At 55.2% G+C, this 23,286-nt stretch overlaps 1 protein-coding gene across 3 annotated transcripts in view; it reads right to left on the bottom strand.

Annotated features, from left to right (window-relative positions):
• The window catches only part of LTBP2 (latent transforming growth factor beta binding protein 2), an 89,212-nt gene that overhangs the window by 20,546 nt on the left and 45,380 nt on the right, over positions 1-23,286 (bottom strand). For all 3 annotated transcript variants that reach the window (XM_053927752.1, XM_053927751.2, XM_024568352.4), the window contains exons 9-17: positions 13,780-13,854; positions 11,196-11,318; positions 8,072-8,236; positions 7,602-7,817; positions 6,539-6,558; positions 5,346-5,385; positions 4,328-4,441; positions 2,057-2,185; positions 1,180-1,308 (exon numbers count right to left, since the gene is read on the bottom strand). In XM_053927752.1, the coding sequence (XP_053783727.1) occupies positions 1,180-1,308; positions 2,057-2,185; positions 4,328-4,441; positions 5,346-5,385; positions 6,539-6,558; positions 7,602-7,817; positions 8,072-8,236; positions 11,196-11,318; positions 13,780-13,854 (1,011 nt within the window). The remainder of the gene's footprint in view (positions 1-1,179; positions 1,309-2,056; positions 2,186-4,327; positions 4,442-5,345; positions 5,386-6,538; positions 6,559-7,601; positions 7,818-8,071; positions 8,237-11,195; positions 11,319-13,779; positions 13,855-23,286) is intronic.

Raw genomic sequence — 23,286 nt, forward strand, 5'->3', positions numbered from 1 at the left:
TGAGCTCCCCTCCCTCCTTCCCAACTGTTGGGTCTGGCAGAGACACCCCGGACACCCAGGCTGGCACACAGCAGAACGCCTCGCCTGGGCCAGTCCCAGCAACGCCACTCCCTGCAGCAGCCACTGCTGGCCCCAGGCCAGCGCCCAGGGCTGGGCCAGCAGAGAGCAGTGCCTCTGCCCGCAACACCGGCCAAGGCTGCAAAGCCTGGAGAAGCCCCTTGCCCTCAGCCTCTGCCCTCGCCAACTCCAGCTTGTTGGGAGCACTGTTGCCCGAGTCACTTCCCTGACGGCCAGCTGACTGAATCGCCATTCTCTGCTTCCAGATCTCTACTGGCTGCCGCTGGCCGTGGGACAGTGTCCAAGCACTTCAGGCTGGCACTCGAGACACTTCACAACTGGCCTGAGCCCCTGCCACTTCCTGCACAGACCCCACGCTCCAGTCACACCGGATTTATCGTTATTCCTGGGCCTGGCCACTACTCCGCTCTTGGCAGAAACGGCTCCCTTTCCCTGCAGTACCCTCTGCCCCCTCCAGTCCTTCACTTCACATGTAAGGGAGTGTGTTGATAGAAGCAAGCCACGCTTTAGGGCCCAAACGGCTTTGATTCTGTTCCCAGGTCTGCCACAACCAGGTGTGAGGTCCCTGGGTGTTTCAGTTCACCTCTCTGAGCCCCATGTACTGAACTATGAAGTGGGCATAAGGATTTCTGTTGCATGGGGTCGGGATGGTGAGCTTCATAAATAAAACACCTAGGCCGGTGCCAGCCGGAATAAGTGCTCTTCTCACAGGGGCCTATTTTCTCCCCCGTCTGCCGGGGGTCCCAGCCAGCGGCCTCCCGGGTCACCCTCCTTTCTCTAAATGAAAGCTTCTCCTTGTCACTCAGAATGGGGGACCCGGCTTTTAGTCCTCCTCTCCAGCCATGTCCCTGGACCCTCACGCTCTTGACTTCAGCCACAGTCCCCGAAGCCTTTGTGAGTATTGCTGCTTTTTGGATCTGTGCCTCTCGAGCTCAGTGTCAGAGTGGGTTGGCTTCCCCCAAAGTCCAGCTCTGAGCCCGGGGTTTGTACCCCTGGGCCCCTGTACCCCTGCACTGCAGAGTTGGGACAGAGTGCCTGGATCCACTTCCATTTCTACACTCTCGGTGGGGTCCTGTGCCCATCCCAAGGGCAAGGGCTTACCTTGGCATCCCTGCGTGGTCCCTGAGGTGTCCGGTGTGTAGCCAGGGTAGCAGAGGCAGGAGTAGGAGCCCACGTGGTTGACACAGCGCCCTTTTCCCAGGCAGGGGTCCCTCAGACACTCATTGTCATCTGAGCACAGGGAGGTGGGGAGGGAGGTCAGGGAGGCCTTTCTTGGGGCACCTGCCAGCAACATGCCTGTGCTAAGGGCTGGACGGGGGGTGGTGCTTTGGGGCAAGGCGGGGATGAGGGAGCACAGGGGGCTGGAGAGATGAAATATCTCTACGGCTGGGAGCCATGAAGCCATCCACTGGGCACACTCAGGCACCAAGGGCCTGGGCAGCTGTCCCACACCTCCCTGTCCGATGGCCCCTCCCCCAGTGGTCCCACGATCACTTCCTTTCTCCTTGAAGGCACAGTGGCTGTGTCTCCTTTGTATAATATTGTGTGCAGGGGCAGGGGCGATCAGGCCCACACATGATGATTTGTCTAGGCTCCCAAACCTCTCCCTAAGGGTGGCCCTGGTGGAGAAATTTACAATGACGGCAGGCCTCGGTCCACTCTGTAGGCAGCAAGCTGGCCGGTTTGAGGGTTAGGCTGAACTCAGGCCAGAGGGATTCAGGCACCGGTTGGGGAGCTCTGGGGTGGCTTCCCACTATCCTGGAGTCCTGAAGACTTGTCATATGCTTCTCCCAGAGACTGGTCTCCCCAAGGTTAAGGTTAGGTTTGTCCACAGTGACTGCACTCCTCCTCAACCCACACACCACCCAGCACTACTTGGACCTTCTGCGGCCTGGACTCTTTCTTGACTCCGTCCCCTAGCAGCGCAGCTCCCACCCACCCCTGACACTGAGTGCGCCCCGGACTCCAGAGTGGATACCTGTGCAGTAGGCCTGGCTGGGGTGCAGCCGGTAGCCGGGGCCACAGAGGCATCTGTATCCATCTGGGAGGTTCACACAGGTTCCGGGGCCACAGATGTTGGTGGCTCCAGCGGCACATCTGTCAATATCTGTTGGAGACAGAGCAAAGCAGAGGCTATGGCAGGGTAGTGGATGGGCAAAGGCAGTGGAGCAGGGTGGGAAAAGTGTGGGGGGCAGGCCATGGGGGACTCAAAGGACCCTCATCTCACACTGAGTTGGGCCTTTCCACATTCACACATATAGCATGGCCTGTGTAAGTCCCTCCCATGCCCCTCGTGTTCCCCAGGGCCCTGAGACCTACCAGTATGGAGCTTGAAAGAGCACATCACTCTGACCCAGACCAAGCAGATTCCAATGACCCATGGCCTGCCCTGCTGAGGTCTCCAGACTGACCTCACCCTGAATACAGGCACGGCTCTCATCCCAGTGCCCAGCGATTCCTTTCCCTGCCTAATCCTGCCCAATTTCCCCTAGACAGACAGACAGACAGACAGACAGATCTGGTGAGTGGGGTGCTTAGGGAGAACTTCCAGGAGAACAGGGGAGAGGGGCTAGGGCCAATCGGGCAGGGTCTTAAGTGCCACATTGAGACGTGTAAGCAAGGGCGTCGTGCCATGTGGGGTGTGTCCAGAGCTATCTCCGAGAGACCACTCGTCTTGCCATGCCCTCTCGCTCAGAAGGATGGGAGGGAAGGCCCACGGGGCCCTTAGAGACCTGCTGAAATAATTTAAACAAGGACCACCTTGGGTGGCGGTAGTGGGCTAAAACGTGGGGAGACAGACACTGAATTCAGAAACAGTTTGGCGACTCTCCAGGACTCAGGGCGGGGGCTGCACAGAGGGCGGAGGCTAGCTTTTATGAACTCTGTCCCCAACACTAGAAAGGTGCCTTGCACTTACAGCATGCTGAGCGGACGAGTCACTGAATGGTGGATGCTTTCAGCCCCACGTGCACTCTGATGTCTCAGCGGGAAGCCTGCTTGCCCTGGGCTCCCCCAGCCTGCCCCACAGCCCCGAGTAACCCTGGAGACCCAGGGAACGGCTCTGGTTGTGGCCTGTGATGGCGCACAGTGGGGCTGCACAGCATTTGCTAAATTGGACAGAATTGAACAGGCACACTGGCCCGTTTGGTAGGCTACCCTATCACTGGCCTGGCTCCAAGTGTCAGCCTGGGGGCTCCTGGGGACCCCAGCCAGGTTCTAAATATTCTCCTAGAGGGACGAGTTTGGGGGGTGACAGGGAAGATGAGGGATCGGGCAGAAGGCTATTGGTGGTGGTTGGGGGACGCCCTGTCCCCCCTGGAGCTGCTGCAGGGCCTGGCCCGGCCCCTCCTGCCCCTCTGTTTCTGCCTCCAGGTCCATTTTCCTTGTCAGAGACTCAGACTCCTGAGCTGAGCACCCTCCCCACCCCACCCCCACTGCCCAGCTCATCCCACCTGCCTCGTGGAGGGGGGCTCAGGGGCAGGGCGCTGATCCCAGAGGACAGAGGTCCAGGCAGGGGCAGCAGGAGGCCCTGGTTCAAGCCCAGGAAGACAAACACCCCCCATCACCCCACATTCTCTGGACTGCTCCACCAGATTCCAGGTCTCTCCCTTCGACAGAGGAAGGCCAGAAGGACCCCTCTCCCCCAAGGTGGCCTCAGGCTATGAGGTTAAAAGACCCGCACATATGAGGTGTGAGCTCACGCTTGCACAAGGAGCAGCAGGCAACACCAGCCTGGCCTATCCCCGTACAATGGGCCTTGGGGAAGGCACACTCCAGAGCAAGGTGGGTTTGCCAGGGATCCCCCACCGCACCCCATCACCGTTGTGGCTGCCAGGACGGGGGAGAACGGTCTCCCAGGCAGTTAAACAACCTTGGGAACTAGAACAATTCCCCTCCCCAAAAGTCAGCCCTCCCCACCAGCAGGAGGCTGCCTACTGCCAGGGTGCTCAGGCGCTTCAGGGTCACAGTGGAAGAGCCAGGCTCCTGGGGGCTCCTAGTGCTCCCTGTCCTCTGGAGGGCCCCTGGGTTCTCCAGGAAGCTCTCTGAGTGAGACACTCCCCAGGGTGTCCCTTCTCCTTCCCCTTCCCGGCTAGACTCATGCTCCAGTCAGGACCCCTGTGCCCATGAGGGCACCCCGTGGTCTCCGTGGGATGAGGCCAGGGGCACTGAGCTCAGGTGGGCTCATCTGGCCGAGAGGCCCTGGAGTCGGCTCTGGGTGGTCACCCCTCACAGGGCTGGCTGCGGGTACCTGGGGGGCCCAGGGTCACGAGCATGTTGGTTGGGGTCGTCACTGGCTCTTCTTCCCAGGTCCCTGGAATCCCCGGTCCAGGCAGTGGTGGCGTTGGTCTTCCTGTGGCATCTTCTTTAGGGGGGAAAGGGGAGGGGGAGCAGGTGGGCACAGCCCCTTGGCCACCCATCACCACACCGGGGATAGTGCTCCCTCTGGAGATGCTGGCAGCGGCCCTTCTATTCCCCGGGCTATTCCACCTCCAGGGATGGAGCCTCAGGTGGGTTACTGCTTCTGCCTCCTCGCCTCCTGAGGCTTGACCTGGCCCCAGATAGAGCCAGAGAACCTGAGAGCCCATTGGGCCTTAGAGCCCATCCAGTCCCATGCTCCACTTCACAAGCGAGGACACCGAAGCTGGCAGAAACGGCCACTTGTCCAAGGCTACCTAGCTTCCTGGACACAGAGCCAAAGCCAGGTCTTCGGGTTCCCACTTCAGCATTCTTGTTTGCAAAGCACTTTACAGTTTACAGAGCTCTGCCATGAACACCAACATCTCATCTGCCTTGGGAGGCAGCAGGGCAGGTGTTAGTGCCCATTTTATAGCAGAGGAAGCAGAAGCCCAGCTTTCTGACTTAGGAACAGTGCTCACTCCCCAACCCCAGCGACCACCAAGCTGGGCTCTGCAGAGCCCTAACTGTTCCCAAGGGAAGACAGGCACTGGGGGAAGAGCTCTGGGGTCCCCACCAGCCCACCTTTCAGCCAGTGCTTCCTCTTTGGTCTCCTGTATGTGCTGGGCGGCACACGGAATGCGGAAAGCACGCTGTGGTAGGCAGACTGGCAGAGCATCACCGTGTCACGCTGGCCTAGCCAGCCCCGTAGGTGCATGGCCTTCTCACGGCACGTCGTCAGCCATGACCTCATCTAATCTGAGCCCTGAGCAACAGCCCACACTCACTAACTCCACTACAGGACGGTTGGTGACGGTCTCTCCGCCCCGCCCTTCCCTGTTAGCTGGGAGCCAATAGGAGGAGGAACTCACCTAGGACCCAGGCAGGTACTCGGGTAACACTGGCTGTGGCCTGCGCACAAATAAGAGAATGTTTCTCTTAGTTCCTGTCATTTCCATGAAACACTTCCTTCTACCAGGCTCCCCGTCCAACTCACTCACTCGCTCACTCACTTTTCCATTCTCTCCCGGAATGGATAAGTGTTTGCTACGTGCTGGGCGTTTCGCTAGGCACTTTTGTCTACAGCTAATTAATCTCAGCTGCCCTAGGATAGTCGGCTGTAATGATTAAAGGAACCGATGTATGTAACGCGCCAGCTCAGTGTCACACCAGCCAGTGTCGTATCAATGCTGTGATCTCACACACAGCCACAGAAGCTCCAGAGGTTAACTAGCCTAGCCAGAGTCACAGGGCCTGTGTGGTGAAGCCAGGGTCCCAGGCCCTACCTGCCCTCCCCACAGCCCATGGGCAGAGGTAGACAAACCCTGGGGACCAGGAGGAGGAGGATGGGCAGAGGAGGGCAGGGAACGAGGAGCAAGGCCCAGGGCCGTGAGGACTGGACCTGGAACTTTGGTCTGGGAAGACGGCACAAGGCTCTCCAGAAGGAGGAGCCGCTCGTTAGGAAAACCATGTTCGGGGAGGGGCAGGGCCAGGGAAGGGACTGGCAGACTGGCGAGGGAAGAGGCAGATTCACTCTTCTGGACTGTTTTTCTAGGAGAACACTCAGTGCTTTACAGGGGACTCCTGGGCACAGAGAAGGGGTGGGAGCGCCACTTCTCAGTGAAGTGGTTTGAGGCTGTTCACAGCTCTGCCCCCACGTCCCCCATGAGCCACTCACAGAGGAGATGTTGAGGTTTAAGCAAATGAAGCTCAGAAAGTACCTGATTTGAAGTCAACCTAGAACCAGTTCTAGACCTCATCTGCTTGAGTGACAGCCCAAGCAGGAGATGTTCCTACTTCCTTTCTGAAGGGGGCCACAGACCATCCCAAACAAGAAAGCTTACAAGCTACTTGATTAAACAGTAGATGCAGTTATTACTTTCTTCAGGATAAAACTGAGTGTTTGGTTCAACCCTCCCCCTTCAGCATCTCTCCGGGTGCAATCCTCCATACACTCCATCCTTCTCCCTTTCCTCCCTCCCAGGATACTGCCCGTAGCCTCGGTGGCCACGGGTTCCCCTCTGTGCCATGCTTGCCCAGCTCCCCAGCGGGGAGACTCACTTACCTGGACAACCTGAGAGTCACCTGGGAAGGAAAGGTGAGAGCACGAGCTGAGGGAGGACAGTCTGGCTGCCTTCTCCCCTCCACCCAGGCCAGTCTGTGACCTCCTGACCTTGTCCCCAGCAGGTCAGAGGGGGAGAGATCTCAGACTCTTCTTGCCTGCCTCTGCCCCTCCCGCCCCATGGACAATGGCCACCACAGATTCCAGACTGCCTATAAGGTCTCTCGTGACAGGAGTCCCACCCCACCTGAGTCTGCCCAGCTGTAACTCACCTCCTTGCACCGCCACCTCCTCCCTCCCAAGCCTCCCAGTCACACCCATTCACTCCACCCCTCGTCCAGGCTGCGGGCCAGGGGAACAGTTCTAGGAAGGAGTTGCTGCCAGCTTGGCAACACTTCCAGTTCCCATGACGACTTGGGCTGTCCTGACTTCCCTGTCCGTCTGTTCCAGGTCCCTGGCACAGCTCTGGCCATCTCATAGTTCCCCTGGTCCTAATGCGTGCTTGGCCTCCTGCACGCTGTGTTCCCAGTAACTTGGGCATGTCGTCTGCATGGTCCCCCAGGGCACCTGCCCAGGGTGCCACAAGCCCAGTCTCCTCCCAGCCCCATGCCTCCTGAGCCCAAGGCAGCTGAGCTGGAGTCAGTGCTCTGACTCTACGGCCAGGGCTGGGGATCGGGAGCACCCGGGCTCCCCGGGATCCACCCGCCAGCTCTTCAAGCCTTGCAGCAAGCAGCGGCCTCAGACGCTGCATGGCCAGGGGCAGGGGTGGAAAGGCCTGATCAGCTGGGGTGGGGACTGCTGTTGACCTCTCCCACCTCCATCAGCAACTCCCTGGGATGTGGGTACCTCTGGACCCCACATGAGAGAGGAAGGGGGTGAGGCGTTCCTATCATGCCAGCCTGGGAGAGCAGGTTCTCAGGGCTGGGTGCTGCTGCTCCAAACTCACTTTCCTAAGGCCTCAGAGAGGAGACGCTATGCATCCAGGATAAACTCCCAGTGGCTCTTTGAGCTGTTGTAATCCGAGGGGGAAGAGGAACCCCCCAGGCATCTCCCCCAGCCCGGATACCCTTGTCAGGGATGGTCTCGGCCTCCTGCCAGGTGCTGGTGACCGCCCGGAGCGGCTGCCTCTCCACTGGCTTGGGCAGAGTCCCGTCGCTCTTTGACCCTTGCTCTCTCGAGGGTCTGGCCAGTTCCTCCTCCTCGGCTTTCCTCACGGTCAGGCGGATGTCTGAGCTCGAGTAGGTATAGCCATGGCCGGCAGGGCAGATCTCCCTGAAGGACTCTGCAAGGCCAGTGGTCAGAGGACACGCTGAGAGGTGCTGCTCCTGCAGGAACCCAGGGCCCTCCCTGCCCTCCCTTGGGGGGACTAGGCTCCTGTGGCAGCAAGGACGGAGGGACTCCAGGTTGGGTTAAGGAGCTGAGTGGGAAGGAAGACCAGGGTCTTCCGGATTGAGGTTGGGTCCTCGTAGGGGAAAAGGGTCACTGGCTGAGAGGAAGCCCCGTGGAGGCCAGAGCTGAGAAGGGGACGAGGGTTACCTGTGCCAGGCGGGGGGCATTCCTCACACTTGCTGCCCCATGCTTTGCCCACTCGGCTGCAGCAGCATATCTGCTTGGTGATCTTCTGGCTCAGAGGCAGCGTGCAGGCGCTGGGCCCCACCGACCGGTAGCACAGTCCCTGCTGCATGGAGACGGCCTTGTCCGCTGCAACAGACACAGCAGGTGGGGCCGAGCAGGTGGCGGGGGAGGGGAGAGCACAGCAGAGAGGGCAGAGGATGGAGGAGTGGCCAGTCATTGGCACTCAGACTGGCCTGGCCTGGCTTGGCCTGTGTCACAGCCTGGGAATGTGGGCCCTGAAAATCCTCACAAGAACATTGGGCGGAATAGCTGTCGTGGAAGCTTCAGCACCTCCTCGTGTTACCTGTTTGAGGGGACCCCTGACTCCCACCCACATGGAGAACCTGGCAGCAGGAAATGGGGGTGCGCCTACTTGTCCCCAGGTACTGAATGGTAAGTGATCCCCAAAGCCCGACATGGGCCTGGCTTTGATGGGGAGCAGTGGGGTCTGAGAGCCAGTCTCCTTGGAGAGATGAGAGGAGGTGAGAACCAAAGGCCTGAGGGGGACCTATCAGGACAGGGACTCTGTCAGCTTTGCAACCCAGGCCCCCTGCACCAGTCAGCAGCAGGCAGATGCTCAGTACGTGCTGACTGGGCTGATGGACGGCTAGAATCACGAATCAGAATCCAGTGGACCGTGGCGAGTGAGCTAGGCTGGGTTTCAAAATAACAATGCCACCACCATTGTCCCCTTGCTCCTACTTTGATAGCGAATATTACAGATTCTCTTATAAATTACCTCAGCAGAAGATGAGGGGGTCATGCCTCCTTGGAAGGGACTGCAATCTTTAGAGGACCAGAGGAGGGGACACAGGGTGGGGTGAAGAGGGCAACACTCGAAGCTGGAGATCTGATGACTCTGGGGAGCCCTGGCCAGGTACCCAGCAGCCCAAGTTCAACTCCCTGCTCCACTGTGAGCTACACGACCTCCTGGGCCTTGTCTCCTTCATGTGTGAATGAGGGTGACGATGACGATCCCGTGGGCAGTGGATGCCTGTCCCTCATGTTCTGGCAACAGTGTCCTGTTTTCCTGTGGGATCCACCCACCCCAGTCTTGGCCCCCACTTCCTGGTTGAAGGAGAGCAGTCCACGTCCCTGGTCACGGTGACCGAGTCAGGGGTGGGCGCTGGATAAGTAGGCCCAATGACGATAATTGGCTTTGGGACTGTTTCTGGATTATTACAAAAGAGATGACTTTTATTTTCCTTTTTTTTTTTTTTGAGTTTGCAAGGCTGGGAGGATGTAGGCCCAAAGCGTCTGGTGGGTACCTTTGCAGGAACAAGAAATCAATCCCGAAGAAAGAGAGCAAGAGACATCCTAAAGACACTGTGGGCGCCTGGGTCCAGCCAAGCCTGAGGCACACCTACCTCCAGACCTCCTAGTTGTGTGGACCAAAGAATTACTGTTGCTTATGGTGGTTTGAGTTGGGTTTCTGTCACTTGTAACCCAAAGACACCTGACGAATACACCTTCTTCACAGTGACATGTGAGAAAGGGCCTTGTCAAAGGTCATGTTCCATACATAGGTCAGTTGTCGGTCAGTCCGTGAGCCTGGGTCTCCAGGTTTGATCCCCGCCCCACCCCCCAAAAACAAAACCAACCATCAACCAAACAAAAAATAATCTTTGCCTCCAGCAGCCACTTCCCTTTGGGATGCTGTAGGGAAGGCTTGGTCCCGTGAAGCCCCAGGCTGACACCACTGGGTATATCAGGGGGTTCCCAGCCCAGAGGGCCCCAGGAGCTGTTCTCCTAACCCTGGTCAGGTGACAGGAAGGAGGGCAAAGCTCAGAAACTTAATCCCTCTCCCATCCCCCTCCCTGTCCTGGGGAGTTGAATCATCAGAGGAGGCTGGATGGGGTAATACTAAGGACAGAGGGGAAGACAAGGGCCATCTCTGCTTCCCTCTGCAGGAGGGGTCTCTTTCTGGCACTAATAAATATGTCACCTCAGACATCAAATACGCCTGCCAGATAAAGGACTCTGAAGTGGGGGTGGGGTGGGGAGAAGGAAGAGCCGGAAGCCCCTGGAGGCCTTGATTACGAGTCTCTGTCACCGTGAGCTCTTCCTGAGAGCAGCCTGGCACGTCACCCCAGCCCGGGCCCCTCACTCTCTGTTGTCCCCTCTGCCCGGAGACACACACTGGGCGGCGTCTGCCCTTCACTTGGGTGCTCCCTCTGAGTGGCGCTGGCGTGACGTTCGTGCTGCCGTCTCCCCAGACCCAGGACCTTGCGGTTTACAGACTGAGGGCTTAGCCAGCCTCAGGGAGCTCTGCTGAGCCGGGTGGCCGACCAGGTCTGGGCTGTCCCTTGGCAGAGGCCAGTCAGTACTGGCTTTATTCAGCTCTGGTCAGACCTCACTGCCCCAGGAAAGCCCCGTCTGGGCCGTGGCGTCAGCTCTGCCATCCGAGGGGCCTGTCAGCCTGGGCCCCTCCCTGCTGGAACCCACAGAAGTCAGTGGAAACAGCTGCCTGGGTGTGCATGCACGCACACAGGCACGCACACACAGACACGATGCTAATACGACTCGTGACACGTACGTGGTCACGGACGCAGAGGCACATGCAGAACCACCAGGGACGGCAAGGTTATGGAAAGGCCCCGGGGCTGGGCCGCGGCGGTGTTCAGACTGCAGACAGGCCCTTTCGGAAAGGCCTGCGCTAAGTGAGCAGGCGCCAAGCGCAGGCGCTGGGAGGAGCAGCCACTCAGCCAGATTTTAGGGCAGAGGCAACACCGCGCCCCCCCCACCCCCCGCCCCCATGGTGAATGAGGTCACAGAGGGGCCAGACAGAAAACAGGAGTAGAAAATCCCAAACTGCCAAATCCCCCCCAAAAATGCCTAAAGCCCCAAGTGCGGTAGCAGCTGTCTGTCCCAGCAGGAGGGGACAGACCCATTTTTGTACGTTGGGCCCAGTTTCAGGTTGAGTAGCAGACACTGGGCCCGGGATTGGAGGCTGGGGGCAATTTCCGCTCTGGGCCTGGCCTGTGGTCCCCAAGGGTCCCATCTCGCTCCCCGTGTCCCCTACCCCCTGCTCCCCGCCAGCACTCACACACACAGCGGCCCCTCGACGGGTCCAGCATGAGGCCAGGCCTGCAGGTGCACAGGTAGCTGCCCCTGGTGTTCACGCACTCCGAGTCCTCGCACAGGCCCAGGGTCAGGCACTCGTTGATATCTGCGGGTGGGAGGAGATGACCAGGGGCCTGACCCACGGAGGCCGGGCGCAGGGGCAGGGCTGGGGTGGAGATGTTCAAATACTTCCTCCAAGCAAAAGGACAACAGTAAGAGAGCTGCCTTCTATTACATTGATCCCTCCCTCTGTGCCTCAACTTCCTCATCTGTAAAATGGGGATAATAAGAGTAAGCTACCAGATGGTCTTGAATAGGAGGATAAACAAGATAAAAATGGCAAATCACTGGGTCCTGTGACTGGTAATAATAATCGTAACATTAGCAGCTAATGTTTTCTGAGTGCCTGTTGAACGCGATGCCTCACTTAATTCTCACAATCTTATCAAGTAGGTCCGAGTGTCCTCATTTCACAGGTGGGGAAACTGAAGCTCTGGGAGTAACTTGCCCAAAGTCGCTCAGCTAGTACGTGACATGCTGGGATGCAAACAGGGGCAGCCGATAAGGGGACAGTTGGGCTTGGAGGGTGGAGAAAGGGCTTCCTGGTCCCTCCTATTCAGCTTTCCTTGAGAGACCTCGAAGCATCTCTGCAGGACCCAAGGTCCGGGGAACACGTATGCAGTGAGCTGCAGAGGGAGGTACCCCAACAAGGAAGGGGAGGCAGGCGCTGGGAGGCAGACGGTTAGGAGGGCAGGTCTCTAGGCCCTTCAAACACCCCAGCCTCAGTGGCCCCCCAACCCCGGTGAGCAGGGGATGCTCAAGCTGTTCTTCTTCAAACAAGGGAGCTCTATTAGCTCCCTCTGTGATCTCAAAACTGTTTCATGATGGAAGCTTCTTCCTGAGAAGAGGAGGTCCCAACTCTCACACTGGCAGCTCCGAGAAGTCGCTGCCCCTCTGGGTGGTGTCACCTTTGTTAATCGTGGTGGCAGCAATAATGGTGAGCATGAAGACTTGTGAGGGGCACTCACCGCCAGGGCCAGAGGCGTCATCGGAGCCACCTGCTGACCCACAGGCTTTGGAGAAATTGGCACTGAGCGCAGAATGAAGGGCCTGAGAGATGTCCCACCTTCCCCTGGTCAGAACACCCTCCTAGGAGGGACAGCTGGGAAGGGACACTGATCCATTTGCCTCCAGACTGGCCAGAGTGATACGTCTGAACACAGACCTGACTTGCCTCCCCTCTGCTTGAGAAGCCTCCGGGCTCCCTACTGCCTCCCAGAGGGAGCCCCTACACCCTTGCATGGTATCCAAGGCTCTCTGCCATGTTTCACCAAAGCCTGTGGGCAAGTGGGTGGCTCTGATGAGGCCCTGGGATGCCTGTGTACCTGCTCTGTGCACGCAGGCTGTACCCTAGCCGGCCCAAACTACTCCTTCACGTATGCTCGTCCCAGTGCCTGGAATCCCGTGAGCTGGCCAGCTCTCCCTTTTCTTTAAGTCTAGGTCAGGTACCCTCCAGTCCGGGAAGGGCCCCCACTGTGCAATCCCATAGCACCCAGTGCTGCTTTCCACCCAGAGCACATCTCTCACAGTGTGTAATTATTTAGGTGCTTGTCTTCACCTGGGGCGGCAGCCAGGTCTTAGCCATCCTGTGTACTAGCACCCGGCACAATGTACGTAGCTCGAAACCACACCCCCAAATCACCCTGCAGGAGTAGGGGAGAAGGTGGAGGGAGAGGGAGGTGGCAGCGTTGGGTGGGTCCCTTCACAGACAGGAGACTACAGCCACAGACACAGGATGGGGAGGGTTCAGGGGCAGGGCCTGCAGGGAGGGCCCCTTGGTGTCCTGTATCCTGGGGGCTCAGGGACGGGGGGCAGAGCTCATGTGAGATTCTGGAAGTAACTTTAACCTCCCAGGCTGGGAAAACTGCCGGGAGGAGAGGCCACTGGAGACAGTTTAAATATGCACAACCCTCCTGCACTCTCCAAGGGCAAAACTACAGGCAGCTCTCCACACTCACTGTCCTCTAGGCCCTCAGCCCACTGCCCCAGAGGGAGGTGGACCCCAGGCTGGGCTGGGTCACACATCAGCCCTTTTGCCTGGTTCAAACACCTTTTCTTATCCACAGGCCAGAAATCCTCCTGGGGCCTGGCACCCCACATGTTGAGCGCCTAGTCACCCTGGGGCCTCCTCAGACTCAATGCCCCTGAAGAAGCCTCTGGGGGAAGGTACCGAGGAGGTCACCTGGGTCAATCCCTGTCTGTCATCCAGCACCACATGTTCCTAGAGAGGCGCCTGGCCCAGGTCCGGGAAGAGGCAGGTGGAGATGGGGAGGGGGGCTGGGCTCAGCGGCAGGTCCCTTCTAGCTCGCTCTGTTCCTATCCCCTGACTTTCTTAGGCCTCCACAACCAGCAACCCCAGAGCTGCTCCAGGTTGGGGCTTAGAGGTGCCCAGTGGAGACCACGCAGGCAGTGTCCCCTGGTGAGGCACGGTGAGGGGGGTGTCCCTGCATCATCAGGCCTCTGTCATTTCCCTTCCCAGGCCCAGCCTTGGCCCTGGTCATCCTTACCTTGGCAGTGAGTGAGGTTTAGTCTCTTGTATCCCTGGGGACACTCCAGCTGACCATTTTCAATCACTGGGGAGGCTGAGGAGTGAAGACACAGACAGGTCTCAATGAGGTTCTCTTGGGCTCCTCTGTCACCCATGTGAGGAAGTGGGGTGCAGTCTGGACATCCAGCCCACTCTGTAGCTGCGAGACCCCATTTCCCAAGTCATCACCTTGGGCAGCTGCGCCTTCTTGGTGGAAACCCCTTCCCTGGCTCTTACCAGGCTACTCTCAGTCCACCTTGCTCTTAAAAAAAATGATACTTAGTAACTATGTATCTTGTATCTAATTATAGTATTATATATAGTACATAGTATACTATATTGGTGTAACACAGTATCACATATGATTGAACACCTTTCATTACTTTTTTAGAACTTCTTGTTTTGAAGTAATTATAGATTTGCAGGAAGTTGCAAAAAATGCTACCTGAGTGTCCATCACCCAGTTTCTCCTAATGGTTACATTGTACATAACTACAGTTGTTTCATTGGTTTTTAAACATCTGGATACAACAATTCGCACCCTGGCTTAGTTCAGTCTATTTTGATACTTGGTTTTAATGCTGCTGTAACTGACAAAGTGTCCTACTCAAGACGGAAGAAACTCATCAGTGACTGCACTTACAAAACCATGACCTTTATTTTTCACTCACGTTCACCAACCACGTGATGCTGTTGAAATCTGGCGAGTAAATTTCCATCCTCCCCATAGGGAGGTCGGTTTGATGTTCTTACAAATTCTAAGTCAGAAAATCCCAGTTCTCAATTTTTTCAAGTGTGTAAATGGAGATCGTTGACAGCATTCCACAATGAGGAAGTAATTCTCTGGATTTTGGTGCTGATACTTCTGCTTTGATTTCACAACACCCCCCTTTCCTTTACAGAGCAATTAAAAACTATTTATGTTACATGAGAACAGGGGAAAGCCTCCGTTACTTTGGAGGGACAGACGAGTCTGTCAACCCTGTCGAAAGCTCCAGCAGGCAGCACACTACGGACAGTCACCTGTCATCACAGAGACAGGCAGCAAGTAGGGACACGCATCTTTTTGTTTTTTAAAAATGACTAGCTCATCGTTAAGTTTGACAATTCCTCTGCCAAGAAAGACATAGCCAGACATTTTCAAAGGGTTCGAGGGATTTTCGCAGGCATTATTTCAACACAAAGTTCCATAAAGATACTGTCCTACTTTAAAGGTCTTGCTCGGTACAGTTAACTGCGTGATGACTTCCTGTAGCGCTTTGCCGCCTTCTGGCTGTGACTCCTTAGCGGGGACAGCTTGCCGGTGAAGTCTGTGCCACAGGGGCTTTACACCCGGCGTTCTCCACCGCAACGCCGAACCACACACAGCGTCAGCAGGTGAACTGCCAGCGTTTCTTTTTGTTTTGTTTTGTTTTTTCAAATTAAAGAATTCACTTACTATTGGGAATATGTGTCCTCTGGTTCATTTTTTCTTTAGTGGCTTATGAAAAAGATAATTCTTTATACATTTTATTGTTGAAATAGATTCTTGCAAATACCAGGAGACATGTTAGAAATAACTATACTTTCACCCACTTGTACAGCAAAGTGTCAGTGTCTTGGCGTTTTTAATATTTTTTAAAATCAAGACAGCTTCAACTGTCATTAGGTGCTGTCTCAGGGCACGTGATATACACTAGGACAAGGATTGTTAGTAATGATAGCAGATGTAAATTACAGTTGGGTCCTGGGCTCCACGGCTGATTACATGGTAGAGGAGAAGTGCCAGCCTTGCATTTTTTAATGATTACTTGCAATTATGTCATTAGTATTATTTTGAACCCGGTTTCTCTGCAGGGATTTTTAAGTTGCTTCTCCACGTGGTGAGGCTTGCCGAAGTTAAAACTAGACGACACCGTTGGAACGTCAAGTCGACCAAGCGCTGCCGTGTGCCATGTGCTGTGACATGCCAAGCAAACAGGGGATGTACCCCCTTTTCTTGGAACCCCACTCTTCCCTGCCACTGTGTGTGCCAACCACGACAGGTGACAGTTGGATACATGGACCGAGTGAGGACAGACATTAGTAAAGCTTAATTTTTTAAGATTAAAAAGATGCGAATATAAGTTGCAATATTTGTTCCTGCTGTGGGAAGCCCCGCTCAGGGTTTGCCTGTTGCTCCGTTGGGGGACTGGGCTCCAGCTCTTGAGCTGTGTGAGTCCTAATGGGGGGAGGCAGGTATCGCTACTCCCGTCACCCACCCCAGGCGCGCCTCTCAAGTGCCCCCAACACACGCAGGCGCTCCCTTGTTGTTAACAGCACTTAGCACGGCAGGCTGTTTGCTTGCCTCTCTCCCCGATAAAGCACAAACTCCATGAGGACGAGGACCTTGTCTCCTTCACCATCGCTGTGTCTCTGGACCGAGCGCAGTGCATGGAACAGTACAGACACTCAATCAAAACTGAATCAATGATGAGAGCAAACCCTAAAGCAGAACTCACTATGGGCCAGGCCCTATCATGAAAACTTTACATATATTACTTACTCAGTCCTCATGACAATCCTTGGAGGTACTTACGAATACTATCCACTTTTACAGATGAGCAAACTGAGGCGCAGAGGGGTTGGGAAAAATGTCCAAGGTCACCAGGAGGTGTTTGGAGCTGGGATTATGATCTCAGGCATCTGCCTCCAGAGGATAAATTCTGAACCATTCCTCTCTACTGTTCCCCAATAAATAAATGATTGAATTCATGGCAAGCCTGAGGAGGTGTCCAGGCTGAGAATCTTAGGGTCGGAGGTCGCAGGAAGACACCTGCCAGAAAGAAGCATATCATCCTTTCTGGGAACCCTCCCTCTCCCCTGCGTCACCCTCCCCCTTCCCATTTTTTCTTACAAGGGATCAGGAGAGCCAATGGGAAATAAAGAAAAGGACAAGGAGCCCTGGCCGGTGGCACAGCTGGTTAGTGTCATCCCGTACACCAAAAGATTGCGGGTTCAATTCCCAGTCAGGGCACATACCTAGGCTACAGGTCCGATTCCTGATAGGGACACATACAGGAGGCAGCCAGTGGATGTTTCTCTCTCACATGGAGTTTGTCTCTCTAAAATCAGTGGGCATGCCCTTGGGTGAGGATTAAAAACAAAACGAAACAGAAGGATGCCCAGGAGGAGGTCAGAAGAGCTGATTAGAAACTGGGTACATGCTCCCCAATGTCCACAACCAGAGCGCCGTGCCGAATCAGTACAGGGAATGGTAAAGAATGTACTAGCCCTCGTGGCTGCTCAGCCAGCTCAAGGATCAACGCGTAGAGAGCTGAGGATTTGTGAGACGTAGAGAGAGAGAGAGAATGGCTGCTAACCCCCGATTTCCACGGGTGCTTCAAGGAAACACTGGGAAGATGCGGGTGACCTTGCCATTGGGACTCTTAGACCCAAGGAAGCCAAAGCAGCCCTGAGGGGTCAGCTGGGATCACCCTGAACTCCAGGGCATCTGAATGTCACCAAATGCCCGAGAATCACATAGGGTAGATGTGTGTACAGGAACCCGGGCCATGTGGGCCTGGCACTCAGGTCTTCCGGCCCCCGACCCCGGCTGTCCGTTCACTGCTGCACCTCAGCCTGGGCACATACCAGGGAAGAAGCAGGGGCCCCGGCCACAGCCCGCCCCTGCCCGGCTACCTCTCCCCCCTGGCCGCTGGAACTCCCAGGAAGGCCTCAACAAGAGCAAACTAATTGCTGGAGACAGTTTTGGCCCTAACTCCATGACAGAGCTTGGGAACGAGGAGGTGGAGACGTAAGTCTGGCCACATGGCTGTTTAGAAGCCATGCCTGTCTCAGCCTGTGATGACAGATGGCTGCAGCAGAGAGATGTGGAGGGTCCCCTGCCACACACCCCTCTGTCCAGGGAGCACACACACACACACACACACACACTCACACACACACTCCGGATGAGGTGGATGAGGCTGAGCTCAGTGCGCAGGGGTGCATGAGCAGGCTGGAGCCGAACCCCAATTTGCAAACCGTAGGCGGGAAAGCTGGAGAGAAACTTCTATTTCCCAGTGTAGTAGGTGAAAGGGTGTGGGTGCTGGGGCAGGCAGCCCCGCACCCAATTCCTGGCTCCAGTCAGAGCTGTGGGACCTGGGAGCATTCCTTAACATCCTTCAGTCTTTTTTAAAACCTTCTCCAGTCTAATTTTTTCACCTGTAGAAGTGGGGGTGGAAACTTAATTCGTGGGTTGTGAGGATCAACTTGACTGAGGCGATCAGCGGCAGACTGAGGCTAGCACGGGGCCTGCCACAGCCTCTGGGTGCTCCCCAAGGCTCCCCTCCCTCCTCCCCCCCTTCCTTCCTCCCTCTCTCTCCCCTTCTTCCTTCCTTCCTTCCTTCCTTCCTTCCTTCCTTCCTTCCTTCCTCCCTTCCTTCCTCCCCTCCCTTCCTTCCTCCCCTCCCTTCCTTCCTCCTCTCCCTCCCTCCCTCCCTCCCTCCCTCCCTTCCACACAACCTCAAGAAGAGCAAACTGGTCTGCAGCCCCTCACTGGCTGGAGAGACTTGGGCAAGTTACTTAACCTCTCTGAGCCTCATTTACTGTGTCAATAAAGTGGGGGTGACAATTCCTTCCCGGGAGGGTTATTGCAAACACTGAACAAGCATGTAAAACTCTGAGCATAATGCTTGTCACATGTTGGTCATTATCATAATATTCATTATTCCAGATTTTCCTCCTTGGTGAAATCCTAACGGACCCTCCCAATACTGTAGACTCTCCAGCCAAAGATGTGCTCTGACTGCTTCCTCAGGGCGGCAGGAGAGCCAAAGCGGGCACCTTGGTCACCACAAACAGTGCTGTGGGGAGAGGTCTGGTCAGACCCGGCTCAGACAGGTGCCACCCAGCCACCCTGCCCCCGTCCCTTCCCGGCGCTCTCCCGGCCCAAGATGCCACGTGTCGGGAACAGCCCCACTTGTGCAGGGAGGGCGCTAACATGAGTCCAGACATAATTCCCAGGATGCTTTGAGCCCCTTGGAAGAAGCTCTCAGAACATCCCCAAGCCAAAGACACTGCTTTTTTCAACCCAACAACAGAAATTCTGAAAATCCCATTTGTTTAAGGGCAGGAGCCTGGGCGTCTCACCCAGAGTCCCGGAGAAGAGGAACTCCACCCCAGCACAGCTGTTTCCCACACTGGGGTCCTCCAGTTTGGCCAATGCCAAGGGCACGAGAAGCAGCACCGGAGGCAGATGAGAGAGCAGTTAGAAGCAGAGGTCTGGGGTTGCGTAGACCTGGGGTTTCAGGCCCAATTTCCTCATCGGTAAAAGAAAGATAGTGACACCCAAAGCTCCTAGAGGCATTGTTAGGATACAGTGAAATGAGGAAGAGCTTTGCGTGGTGCCTGGCACTTAGGAAGTGCTCTGAACGGCAGTGACGGCGATGACACTGGTGTTGTCGCTGCGACCTGCCTTATGTTTCTCTGCTCCAGCCCGGCCTCAGGCCCTGATCACCCTCGCCCGTCCACCCTCCACCGGGGTGCATCACACTCCTGTGTCTGTCACACTCCTTGTGGGACCTGACGAAACCAAGCCAAACCCAAGCTTGCTTTACATTGAGCGTTTCAAATAAATTTCACATGTGTACATAAACCTCTTCATCCTCAAAAATCAGTGTCCCTCCCCAACTCCTTCTACAAACCTTCTATCAAGGTAGGCACACTCCCTGGGGCGGGGAGCTCACTACTTCTGGGCACACCCCATTATATTGCCGGGCAGTTGCAGTTTTTGAAAAACCCAGTCCTGACGTGGCTGCTCCTTAGTTATACGAATTCTGTTCAGCTAGTCTTCAGACGGCTCTCCAGGGAGACTGTTCTATCATTTACTTGCAAATTCGATGTGTTCGTGGGAGGAGGCAAGCATAGCATTTACCTACTCTGTCATCCTGACCAGAAGTCCCAGTTGCAGTTTTTAATAAGCTGTTCCTTGTGCTCAGTTTCAAGTTGAGCTCTGCTCAGCAGAAACATCCACACCCTGGCTTTTGCCCTCCTGAATGGCACAGAACAAGCCTACTCACTTCTCCCTGAGACAATGCTGTTAGTACGTCTCTGTTAACTCTTCGGCCTGAGCTGCAGGTTGCTGCCCTGCCTGTCTATTCAGCCCTAATCTTCTTTAAAAAAAAAAACAACCAAAAATGTTTGTTATCCTCACCTGAGGACATTTTTTCTCATTGCTCTTTGAGAGAGAGGAAGGGAGAAAGAAAAACATCAATGCAAGAGAGAAACATCAATCAGTTGCCTCCCATGAATGCTGGCCCAGGGATTGAACCCAAAATCCAGGGATTTTCCAACCAGGGGTCGAACCCACAACCCCTCAGTTATGGGATAATGCTCCAACCAACTGAGCCACACCGGCCAGGGCACAATCCCAATCTTCCTGAGGGACATTGTCCTTCGTGCACACATAACTCATGAACTACAACCCTGGCGTGCATCCTCCTGTTTCTGAAATTACGGTTCAGGGTCCTGATTTCTGTTGTCTTTAGGCATGCCCAGGCTTCCCCAGCATAATTAAGGGGAGCTTGGTCAGCTGAGAATCTGACACGTTGTGGTGTTTAAACACTAGCTCCGCTTGTCCTGACTGTGTGACCTAGGACCTCAGCCTTCTCTGCACTTAATTTTCTGCATCTGTCAAAGGGGATAAAGAGCCTTAGCTTGTAGGTGGTCATAACAATTAAATGAGATCATGCAAGCTGCGAGCCTAGCATAGTGTAAAAGTTCAGTAACTGGTGGCTATTATTGTTTTTAAGAAGGAAAGCTGCAAAATTATTCGAAGGGGCAGAGCAAGAGTCAACTCTCTCTGGAGATACAGGGAAGGGCCCAGGTTCTGAGGGGAACTCATCCCATGCCAGGTAGATGGAAAGACGACCTCGCAGCAAACAGCTGGAGCCCACCAATGCAAGCCACGAGCTGTGTGCCAGCCCTGCCGGCCCCGGCAGAGGGGCCTTGGGGTTGACACAGCCAGTGCCAAGACAGATGGGGCAGTGGCCAACTTTCCAGTCAACCCAGATGTCTGTCTTTCTCAGACGAAAACTCAAAAAATGTGGCTCCAATCAAAGTGGCTTTTGAAAGCCAGTTTCACTCCAGACCCTGGCCGGGGGGCTTCGGAAGTTCTGAGTGGGGACCTTTGATAGCTCTCAAAGGGGTCCGAAAGGTCAGCCACATCTGTCACTCACTTATGGGAGAGGGGGCACCACAGGCTACTCTAGATTGGCTTGGCCATCTCCCTGAGAAAGAGGGCACTAGGGAATTTTTCTAGAAGAAAATGGAATTTGTGCCATTAACTGAGACTCCAAGGCAGTCCTTCTTCCATGTCAGAAACACCAGCATTCTGCAGGGACCTTTCTCGACAGTCAGCACAGAGCTCAGAAGCCAAAAGTGAATTAGGGGAAGCAATGAAGTCACATGGCTCCCTGGCTGCTGACTGTATCCCTTCCCTCATCCCCCCGATTCTGCTAGACCACTTCACTAGGGATGACAAAGTTCTTCCCTGAGGGGAAAGGCCTTATTTTATCAGGGAAATAGAGGCTCAGAGAGGCCAAGCCACCAGGGCTGAGAATGTTCTAGAACCCAGAAGTCTTGCCCACCATTCCCAATCCCACCCTGGCAACCGGCCTTTCTTTTTCTCACTCTTGCACAGTAGCTTGCTTGTCGTGCCTCCTTAAAGAAACATCCCCCGCCAAGCCCCAGGTGTGGGCGTGGGCGTGGAGGCAGGTGTTGTGGCTCCCTGTCAACACAAACGAGGCTGCCAGCTCTTGCCCCTTCTCTACAATGCCCAGCTGCACTTTAATGTGTTCTAAATGTTTATGTTGCCCTGGTCGTTGTTATCATGTTCTTTGGTGTGCTGGAATGCCTGACATTCCAGGGTCTACACCCTGGTGCCCAGCTTGCTGAGTGTGCTGGACACAGTTGGAGTGGGGGTGGGGAGGGACGTGGTGGGAGGTGATACCTGGGACACGGAGAGGGGGAGGGCTCAGCTTTGGGTGTGCTGTGCTCCAGGAAATGTTGCTTGCTCTCTTGGTCTCACCTGCACACTCAATTTCCTTAGCTTGCTAAGCAATTCCCCATCTCTTTGACTGGCTTACTTTGATATATCTTTAGGCCTTGCCCTGAATGTCACCTCCTCTAAGAAGCTCTCCCTGATTCACCATTTCGAGCTAGGACTTCCTACCCCCAGTATAGAGATGTGCAGGTTGCGCACTGCACAAAATGATCACATCAAGAGGACCACTGGCATCCTAGATTTGTATATTTATTTATAAAGACCATTTAGGACAAATGGAAGGGGCCCTTTCTCTAATATCACAATGTTGCTACAGGACCTATTGGTGTCCCCCGTTCTGCTGTCTGTTCCCACTGTCTAGTCACTGCCCGAGCACTGTTTTCCTGATGCCCATCACCTGTCTGCACCTCCCTCCCCCACCAGACTGTACGCTTGGAGACAGGAGGCACTATTCCGACCTAATTCTACACTGTCGGTCCAGGGCGTGCGCAGTAGGGACACTTTAAGCTTGCTTCATCAGTGTAAATAGTTGACAGTGGAATGTGGGATATGGAAGTCTCAAGGATCAGCCCGGCCAGGAGGAGGTAGGAAAACAAGGGGAAAAGGAAAGTGCCAAAGACATCTCTGGCCTGCAGGGGGAGATGCTGAACAGTCTGATGCACGCTCCCGCGCAGGGCGGTGGGTCCATTCCCTTTTCCCTTTTTGGAGATATACTTTCTAATAATACTATTAACAATGACCGTTTATGGCCCTAACACTAAGCACAGGCATCCTTTCACTTACTCTCCACAGCAGCGCTACGAGGCTGGTACTATTACCGGCTGCATTTTGTAGATCAGAGACGGAGCAGAGAGAGGCCAGTGGACAGCGCTGGGACCAATACCTGGTATGTGCTGGATGTTCAAATCTGGGAGCTTAGTACATCCCTTTGCTGTTTCACCAAAAATTATATTACACTGTGAAACCGTCCACACTTATTTTTAGTTAGGAAAATATAGTCACTGCTCCAAAGCCGGGTCTGAAGTTGAGAACAGTTCTGCCCCTCCTACCTTTGGGCTCCAGTCCAGGCCCCCCACAGAGCTGACTCACCCAGTGGATTGCTGACGGGCAAAAGAAATACATGGCAGGACCAGGCCCAGGAGTGAGGCCAGGAGTGGGGGGAGGCAGGCTGAGAGGGCGGAAGCCATGCTCATCACAGTCTTCCAACTGCAAGGTCAACACCTATAAGAGCGCAGCGTTTTGCTCACTCCTGAATTCTCAGTGCTTGGCACACACGAGGCACCCAGTGAGTACTTGCTGAGTGAGTGCATGAATGAATAAATGAATAAATACATGTTAGGTTTCCCCACACTGTCCAAAAGAGGTCAGGGAACTGGATTTTCCATTCTCAAGGCTGAAGACATTCTGGGACAGACACCCAATCTGATTTAAAGACTGGAAGCAGACACAGGCTGTGAGGGG

This window comes from Desmodus rotundus, chromosome 7, assembly GCF_022682495.2.
Source record: "Desmodus rotundus isolate HL8 chromosome 7, HLdesRot8A.1, whole genome shotgun sequence".
NCBI lineage: Eukaryota > Metazoa > Chordata > Mammalia > Chiroptera > Phyllostomidae > Desmodus > Desmodus rotundus.